The sequence below is a fragment of the Pteropus vampyrus genome, unplaced genomic scaffold (assembly GCF_000151845.1).
Source record: "Pteropus vampyrus isolate Shadow unplaced genomic scaffold, Pvam_2.0 Scaffold3, whole genome shotgun sequence".
Classification (NCBI taxonomy): domain Eukaryota; kingdom Metazoa; phylum Chordata; class Mammalia; order Chiroptera; family Pteropodidae; genus Pteropus; species Pteropus vampyrus.
This window is the reverse complement of record NW_011888784.1, coordinates 14,219,150-14,229,110: the sequence shown is the minus strand read 5'-3', so window position 1 is coordinate 14,229,110 and position 9,961 is coordinate 14,219,150. Positions and strand designations below refer to the sequence as shown.

At 41.2% G+C, this 9,961-nt stretch overlaps 1 protein-coding gene across 2 annotated transcripts in view; it reads left to right on the top strand.

The window, feature by feature from the left end:
* MOCOS (molybdenum cofactor sulfurase) overlaps window positions 1–9,961 on the top strand; it is a 52,106-nt gene that overhangs the window by 32,943 nt on the left and 9,202 nt on the right. For both annotated transcript variants that reach the window (XM_023531553.1, XM_023531557.1), the window contains exons 10-12: window positions 2,215–2,293; window positions 4,534–4,655; window positions 8,432–8,537. In XM_023531553.1, the coding sequence (XP_023387321.1) occupies window positions 2,215–2,293; window positions 4,534–4,655; window positions 8,432–8,537 (307 nt within the window). The remainder of the gene's footprint in view (window positions 1–2,214; window positions 2,294–4,533; window positions 4,656–8,431; window positions 8,538–9,961) is intronic.

Sequence of the window (9,961 nt, the reverse complement as noted above, 5' to 3'; positions counted from 1 at the left end):
TATTGGTTGTCATATTTTTCTCCTGTATTCTATTAGTGCGACATCTTACATTAGTAGATTGTCTAGTGCTAAACTATCCTTGCACTCTTGGGGGAGAGAAAACACTAGTTGGCAATAATTTTTTTGATACATTTAGTTTGTTGATATTTTGCTTAGTATTTTTATGCCTAATTTTATTAGTGAGATTGATATATTACCTTCTTTTATTGTACTTTTCTTGTTCAAGTTCAAGTACCCAGGATATTAACATTCAAAAAGAGTTGAGTGGATTACTCCACTTTCTATTCTCTGAAGCATAAAAATATATATCCTGACTTCTAGAATGTAAGGAAAGGGTGAGAGAAAAAACTACAAATATTCAATTATCTTCTACTCCAAATTAGCAGCACTTTTTGAGGTGGTGTGATGTCCCCTACATGCATCAGATATTTTGCTCACTCGTAGGGGCTTCCACCACTGCAGGTGGAGTAAGCATTTTTTGGCAATGTATGAAAGAACAAACTAATTAATAAACAATGAAACACACATTATAATGGCTTTATGTGTGGGACTCAAAGATTTCAGGCATCTTGAGTCCAGACATCGGGCTATTTTATTCCCCTGTATCTCTGAGCTGAGCACAGGGACAGTACATATGGCATGAACTCAGCCCCCATGTACTTTGTTGGGGGCGGGCCCCTTGAGTTCAATGCATGTAGGGTCCCCTGATGTCATTGCCTTAACAAGAGGCTTGTAATGAGCTTTATGAAGCATCTGAGGACAATAGGACAATAGAAATGATTTTATATGATTTAAGCAGAGTGATTTATGCAGAGTCTCGGATAAAGGTAGAAAGAAGCTGAGGATAAGCCTCCTGCTGGCTGCCCAAGGGTACATTTGTGCCTTGGCACTTTTCCACATGCTGTGGTTACTTCCTCGTAACCAGTGTTCTGATTTCACTTTACTTCTCTTCCCTGTGGGTACATACACATCTTTTTGACATGTCAGCATCTATATTCATTCAGCGCAGTGCATTCCTTCTCTTGGATTAGTTCCTCTTCTGGCTTTCCCCATACAGGGACAGGAGTGTGGACCTGGCTGTGCACATATAAGGTGGAACATCTGTGACACAAATTGTTGCTTCTCTTCCTGGTGGTGTAAAGCCTATTGTGATGGGCACATGCCTGAGCAGCAGGTGTGATCTAAAGCTTGTGAGTACGAGGGCATGTACCAGTTTTCTGTGCTGTGCTGTGTGTGGTGAAGCAGGACCAGAATGAGCAGGGATGCAGATGTGCATAACGTTCTTACCTAAGGGACAGGTTGGGTCATGCTGCTGGGCAGTGTGACTGGCAGCAACTTGGAGACGGCTGGAGGCATAGGTGGGTCACACGGGAGGAGGTCCTACTTCTTTTCTCCACAAGTAGGGGCCTTTGCAAGTTCTATTTAGGAGTCTTGGCTTCATGCCTTTTCCTTATACTTTTAATGACTCATGGAGGATGAGGAGTAGTGCTCAGTGGCAGAGGGCCTCAGCACTTCCAGCTGTTATTAAAGGTCTTTCACTCCTTAATGGTATCAGCTCAGTTTCTTTTAGTTTCATCCACATATTTCACTCTAATTTTATTTAAAGAATGAATACCACTTTAGTTGAGTAGTGAGTACATGAGCGTTAATTATTACTATTTTTAAACTTACATACATATGTTATATACTCCTTTAATGTATGATGATTATATCACAATTTAAAAAAAGAATAGCTTCCCAACCCCACTGACATAGTAGCAGGTTTTGGGGGGTAATGATGATTGCTGCAGTACTCCAATTCGATGCTGACTCCTAGGGGCCACTGAGAATTGACACTCTGTGCTGATTGAGCCTTCACCCTGCCTATTTCTAAAGGATTTTATGTAGCTTAGAGAATAATGACCTCGGGATGTGGAGTCATCCAGAGGTAGAGAAAACTTTCAAAGAGATTTATAGTGTTCCAGGGACTATGGATGTGACTGCCCCAGGGCAGGGTCTCCCATGAGAATGATGCTCAATGGACATGCTATTGGTGGTGCTGATCATGCTGAAGAGAATCTCTGTGTTATAAAGAGATTTCCGAGACCCACTTATTTGATTTGGCCAATTTCTGGGGTCATAATAAGTCTTGTATATTTCATGATAATGGACTTTTATTTACATAGTTGTCATTTTTGCATGATAATAAGTTTGTCTCTAACCTTTGTTCATCAGGGATGGAGCCTATAGAGGTGCCTCTTGAGGAAAATGGTGAACAGGCTCAGATTTGCCAAAGCAAAGTCTGTGCGGACAGGTGAGACTCTGCAGCAGGTGAAAATCTCAGGTCCATCTGCAGGGTGACACTGAGGGGGAAGGGTCGTCTGTTGTGTCCTCCATCCAGTCTGCCGCTGTTCCCACCTCATGTGCTTCCCTCTCATCACGCTGGCTCCTTGCTGTTCTTCAAACCTATTTAGCATGCTCCCTCCTCAGGACTTTGCACTCGCTGTTCTCTCTTCTTGACATGCTCTTCCTCTACTTATACCTCCACAGCGCTCGCTCCCTCACCTCTGTCAGTCTCTGCTGAAAAGACCTCTTCATAGAGGGGTCACCTGACCTTCCACAGAAATCAGCCCCTCCCTCTCTGCTTGCTTTGTCATAGCCTTCTCCTTGGCATTTATTATTCCCCCAACCTATATCTTCAGTCCCTCTCACTAGAATGCTGACTTGGGAGAATGGGACTCAGTCTCTGTTGCTCCCTCAGAGCCTGGAACACTGTGGTGTGGGGGAGGTGGGGTGATGTGGGGAACAGTTTGGAGGAGGCATGGTGGAGCTCAGGTGGGGTGGCCACAGTGGAGTGGTGAGGGAATGGACCTGATTCACATTATGAAGCCTGGTTGGTGGTTGTAGAGTTGTTGGAAGGGGGTTAGGGTGCAAATGGGATGACCAGCTGAGCACCTGTGTTAGGAGCACAGGTGAGACAAGATGGAGGCTTGGACCAGGGTCAGGGAGAAAATCAGGTGGGTGTCAGCTATATAATCTGGAGGTAAACTTACATGAACTAACTGATGGATTGGATGGGGAAGCTGAGGGTGAAGGGGGCGTCATGATGTCCCTCAGGTTGTACAATTTATCAGGTGATAATTCATAAATTACATTTCCTTCTGCACTGCCTCATATACTATCATGTAAATCATGAAATGATATGTTAAATACTAAAGCTACATCTGAATTGGACTCAAGTTATTAGGATGCCTGGATCTCACTGGGGCGATGAAGGGCTACACATTCAGGAAAGGTGCGAAGGCAATAGTGTGATGATCCTGCTCAGCATAACTGGGCCCTGACCATCCTGGAGGTCAAGAGTTGAGCACACCATGTGTCCTTTCACCAGGACTTGTGCTGATAAACATTCATTGTAGTACATCGAATTAGGGCAATGAATTTCGGGCAAACATTTTTGCATGTCACTATTGCACATCTTCACATAGAAAGAAATATAGCCATTTAGGAATGCCTGTAGTTGCTTCTCAGGCCCATCCCTGGTTGTACATTTCGTTTAGCTGCATCTGAGAGAGATGCCATTTTCCAGTTCATAAAGCTTTTTAGATAACTAGAGGTTTCTTATGCTTGGAACTATGAGTACATAAGATAATAAAAATAGGATTCGGTGTACTTTCTCAAGGCACCAGAGAGGATGTGCTGCAAAGTGAGATTTCATTCTTCTCTTCCCTTTCAGCAAAGAAGGGCAACTATTTTTTTCTGGTAAAAATTAAAGATAAGGTAGGTTTCAAATAATATGTATCTTAAGATATAAGATATTAACAATTCTGCATTATAAATTCTGGCGATGTGCACATTAAATTTTTTTAAATTTAAAATTATTTTTAAAAATTCTAGGAGGTTACAGTTTTTTAAAAACCGAATCAATAAATGTACACATATTGGGAATTTGTAGGCATAATGTTCTTTTCACAAACCAAATACATCAGTCTGTGTAGTCTGGCTGTGAGGAAAAATATCGTAGTCAGGCCCATAGTAAAAAACTAAGACGTGCCTGGGTTCGAGACGTTCTTAAAGCAAAATAATGCTCTGGAAAGTCTCAAATTCCAAGGTTTGTGGTTTTCAGTGGCTGTAATTCATATAAATAAGATCTTTCAAGAGGAGCTTCTGAAGCTTTTTATCTGATCTGAAAGTGTTGCACAGGCCCAGTTCTTAGGTCTTCCTGTGCCTTGGATATCTTCCTGCAGCTTCCTAAGCACGCCTGTCACTTTAGGCTTCCTTCTGGCTGGGGGCTCAATGATGTGATGTGGTGTGATATGGTGTGATGTGATGTGGTGTGGTGTGGTGTGATGTGATGTGGTGTGGTGTGGTGTGGTGTGATATGGTGTGATGTGATGTGGTGTGGTGTGGTGTGATGTGGTGTGGTGTGGTGTGGTATGGTGTGGTGTGATGTGATGTGATGTGATGTGATGTTATGCCATCAGGTTATTGCTTAAAGAAATACTATGTAACATGGACTATTCTCTCTCTCTCTTTTTTTTTTGGGGGGGTCAGGGTAAATACTTCTGATTGTGGAGAAAAAATTTCAAGCTGGTTGTCAGAGTTCCTGGGCCGTCCGTGTCATTTGATCAGACAAAGTTCGAACTTTCAAAGAAATGCGAAGAAACACGGCAAAGGTATCACATTTCGGATTGGGTCTTAGGGGACAGGAACTCAGGCTCATCCTTGCATACATCAAAATCAGCCTGTGAAACAGTTACAGGGCAATCTGTTTGCTCATGTGGAGTGATCAGCCTTCGGCAGAAAGGTGCTGCGGTGGCCCCAGGTCAGCAGGACCTGCGCGCGTGTGGTCTCTAGGAGAACCCTGAGAGGCCGAGGTGGGATTCTAGGCAGCCACTTGGCCTCTGCTCAAGTGCTCTGCCTCAGCCATGCATGTTTAGAAGCACAATTTCATATCGATAAATAAAATCATTGGTAGCTTGTTATGTCCTGAGAAAAGTCTTGGTTCTGTCTCCAAATGGTTGCGAGACCTTGGCAGATTCTTGGGCCTCATGGTTCCTCAACTCATGTAGAACTCGACTACTTGGACTTTAAAACGTTTCGTGACAATCTTCCTGCCATAAGCTATTTTTAGGATGAAGTGAGAAAGCAGAGAAGAATGTGCTTTGTAAGTTAACAGTGCCTTAGGGGAAGGAGAGATTGTTTTCAGGTTTCTGCTCAAATGTTGTCTTCTCGGGGAAGCCTCGTCTGACAGCTGTCCTTCAAACCAGAGCTCTTGCTGGAACCTCCCCAGCTCCCTTCCTTGTTTTATTTTTCTCTGTGGCACTTTTCACATCCTATAGGTCAGGCGTTTTCTCAGTTATTGTGTGTATGTCCTGCATTTCCTCTACTGGATCATAAGCTTTATGAGGGATTTTTGTCTATTTTGTTCAGTGTTGCATCCCCAGTGCCTAGAACAACACCTGGTACATAGTAGCTGCTCAGTAAATTCTAGATAAATGATGGCGTAGATCGTTGCTACATTACTGGTTTGTGTAGAGATAACCTTGCCTACTGATGGTCTCTCAAGAGAGACTGGCTTGTAAATCCAAACAGCATTCTGACTATATGGGGACCAGTAACAGGGTCTTGGGACCTGCACAGGTGAACCTATGACTCTGCAAATGTATGACAGAGGAATCAAAGGATGTAATCTACTTAGGCTTTTCCAAGTTTTGTTAATTTTTCATGTCATGAGCTGTTAAAGAATTTGAGTTGCTATGTGATGGAAAAAGGGAATAAACTTATGCTCATTTTATCGAAGAGGTGAGCTGGTGGTGCTTGGGCCTGGATAAGCTTAGAGACACGATTAGAGACATGATCACTTCAAGTCATTTATGAAAGAGAAGTTTCTGATGGTCTAGGTCACAGATCTCCAAGCATTTTTGTGTTGCTATACCTTAGAAGAATTTTTTTTAAAGCTATATTACCTCCTCATACATTTTTACATTGTCATCTAAATTTACAAAACTAGTTTAAATAGTTGCACGGGATGAGATTTCCAGCATATTGTAAATATATTCATTTTAAATTAAAGCTTGTACATCACCCTTTTAAATATTAGCCAGTGGAATCTCAATACCATAGTGATTTGATTCCCTTGAATGTTCATTAAAAATATATGAACGAACAGTCTTTTCATGGTCAGAAATTTTATTTCTTTCCTTTTTCTTCTTCAACTTATATTTCCATTCCATTTTCATGACAAAATTTTATTTTAGTTATATAGTTTATGCTTGAAAATCTTTCTTTGATCACCTTATCATATTTAATTTGAAACTAAAATCATATATAAATTGAAATGTATAATTATTTTTAAAGTTTACTGTGATCATAAGAGTCTAAGCGTTAGGAAATTTCTTCTAGGTTGAGTTCTTATCATAATTTTTAATAGTACATAGTTGATCAAAACAACAAAAGTATGTTATAAATTTCAAAAGATTATTATTAAACATAAAGAGAAAACATTCTTGAAAATAAATCTTTTAATGAGACGGCTAAGCTGCCCACCATTAATTCCCATATTCATGAGTAATTGTCACCTATGACCAGAAGAGCTGGTGCTAAGCATTGGTTCTCTTCTGAAAAACCTTGTTGCAGTCAATAAAGAGCTGGAGATGAAAGGAGTTCAGCTAACGCACTGTCACTCAAACCTTTCTTCTGAGACACAGGGATCTAACATTCAGATGACTTGAATCATCTGTCGCTTGACAACTTAATTAGGTGTGGCAGTTTTGTGGAGAGCAAAGAATTGGAACTCATCTGACCTGCGGAGGATCATTCACCCAAGCTTTAGAGACTTATTCTCTCAGCACAGACCCTAGGGTTTTGAATGGGGCTTTTGTTTTCCACCCTGGAGATTTTTATCCCCCAGGGGCGATGTGTCAAAGGAGAGAGAGGTGCAGCCTTTCCTCTATGAGCTGGGAGAAGGACCTTCTGTGGGGAGGGATTGTAACCCCCTCCTCTGACAGAGCCATTTTAGCAAAGAAGACATTTGGAAGTAGAGGGTCTGAAAAGCGATTCTCTTAGAAGTATCTATTTTCGTGTACTTCGGGGTCCTCATACCTAGTTTAGAGACAGCTTGCTAGGCTTTGGTCCAGCCAGCCCCTGTTATCAACATCTTGGCTAAAGACAGAGATGGCGTGCCCAACACCGGGGAGATGGAAGCTGGGTGACAGGCTGCCAGCAGTTCTGACCACATTTGATATTTTATTTCACTCATTTTTCCCACCTTAGTAGTTTTAACACTTGTATTATTTATTTCTAAAGTCAATATCTCACACTTACCCAAGGGCAAAAACCAGCTCTTCCCTGTGTAGATTCAGAAGACTATCCTGGGCCTGTGGCCCTCATCAAGGCCCTTCTCCCTGGCCGCCTTGGGAAGGGCCCCTGGCTCCACCCCACCCATTTCTCCTCTTCTGTATGTTGCTGACAAGTCTTTGCTGGCACAGTTTCACTTCAGCATTTTATTTATTTTTCTTCAGATTATTAGCAGAACATACCAGGAACTCATTTTTGAGCTTTCTGTTTTTGAGAGATTTGAACTATGCTTGGAACATTTTTATTTCCAGGGCACCATTTCTTCCTCTTGTGGAAACAGTCTTTACTATTTAAAAATGCAAGTTAGTGGAGCATGATTCATTTGCATTGCAAGAAAACAACTCTTCTTTTCTTTTATTTTTTAATTAAAAAAGTTTAACTTTTATTAAAATTTTTTATTGAGATATTATTGACATATAACATTATGTTAATTTCAGGTGTATAACATAATGATTTGATATTTGTATACATTGTGAAATGATTACCACAATAGTCTAGTTAACATCTATTACTACACATAGTTAAAAAATTCTTTTTCTTGTAATGAGAACTTTTAAGATTTACTGTTCTAGCAACTTTCAAATATACAATACATTATTAACTGTAGTCACCATGCTGTACATTACATCCCCATCACTTATTTATTTTATAACTGGAAGTTTGTCCCTTTTGACCTCTTCACCCATTTTGCCCACCCCGACCTCTTGCATTTGGCAACCACCAATCTGTCCTCTGTATCTGTGAGATGGTTTTTGTTTTTGTTTTTTAAGTTTCACATATAAGTGAGATCATATGGTATTTGCCTTTCTCTGTCTGACTTATTTCACTTAACATAATGCCCTCAAGGACCTATCCGTGTTGTCACAAATGTCAAGATTTCCTTCTTTTTTACTTAATGGTGAATAATATTCCATTGTGTGTATGTATGTGTGTGTATAACATTTGCTATAATGGAATTGCTACATATACACACACACAATGGAATATTATTATATATATACACAACATCTTCTTTACCCATTCATCCATCAATGAACACTTAGGTTGTTTCCATATCTAGAAACTCTTATTTTAAATATTCCATCACCTTTAGGTCAATCTGCTGGTACAACAGCCACTCTTTCTCTGGTGAATGAGGCCCAGTATCTGCTGCTGAACAGATCCAGTGTTTTGGAGCTTCAGCAGCAATTAAATGCCAGGTAAGATCCCTTTACTATTTAATGTTTCCTCACAGAATAGCACACAGCTGTAAACATTTTCTCCTGCAAATGAGCCTGGCACCTACCTGGGGAGAAAAGATCCAGGTGTCATGGAGTCCACACTCTTCATTAAGAGACTGAGGCCTAGAGAAATCACAAAGCCTTTTAGGCAAGTTCTCATTAATCTTTGAGGGTTCTCTTTTATCTTCCAATGTCCTTCTTGATGCCCTCAAGATGCTTAGTGAATAACTCTAACTCTCATTTTTTAATGATTACATTTATTAACATTTGCTTTAATGGAATTGCTATCAACTTGACCTAATTTCATTGCCTGCCTTCTCACTGGCCCCTGTCCCCTAGGAGCCTTGCCCTACTTCCACAGTCATTTTAAGTGAAAAGAAGAGTGGTTATGAAAGCTTTTAAAATTATAATTTTAGGTATTGTTTGTTTGTACCATCAGACAGAATCCCTGCCTGCTCACTCCTACCCAGTGCTCTCTCAAGGGACCTTACAGTATTAGGAGATCTAGAGGGGGTTTTGGTTGGTCCAATCCCCCTCATTGTTCTTTAGAGGAAATTGGAGTCCCAAGGTAATCGGACAATTAAGGCAAAAGGAAACAAAACAAAACAAAAACTGTTATATGAGAGCTGGACTGCTCATTTGTAGTCCACAGGCCAGGGAAGGGTGTGCACACCCCTGTCAGCACTGCGAGCTAGGGATTCTGTGACTGTCATGTGCTACATGGTCTTGTACACGTGTGTGCAGACTCGCAAACATGTACAAATAAAAATGACAAAGGCGAGCTGTTTGTAATAATTCCTATTTATAGTCATCGGTGAAAACATGCAACAGCATTCCCTTGCCATGTCCCAGCCTGCCCTCTTTGGGAGTAGAAGTGTGACACAGGGCTCGGTCCCTGGGTGGTCACTGAGCTTTCCTGGCACCACATGACCCTCCTCTTTAGGTACCCAGAGCCCTGGAGAGAGCAGGTCTGCAGTTTTCTGGGATTCTTAGTGTGGAAAGATAGAAATTTGGGATAGGCTTGCTGCTACCCTGGTTCTACCAAAAGGAGCACGTTTTCTACCAGTTGGTTTAGTGCAGTGTTGATAGGCAGGAGGTAGGTGGGACAGGTGGTCAAAGGTAAGAGGAATTGGCCCCATGACTAGTACATGGCAACGGTCCGTGGGGGTCCTGGTTGGTGTAGCTCTGTGTTCTATGTTGGAATTTTATGATGCTATCATGTATATGTTGACCACAATAAGTTTTGGACATAAAACTTTCCCTTTTACAAAGCACAGAGGGAGGATTTATAATCTGGAGAGTAAATCCACAATCAGAATATGTTAGGACTGGAAAGTGCTAACCCTCTCATTTCACATGAAGAAAGTGTAGTCCTTGGAGATCATGGGAGCTGCACACAGTGG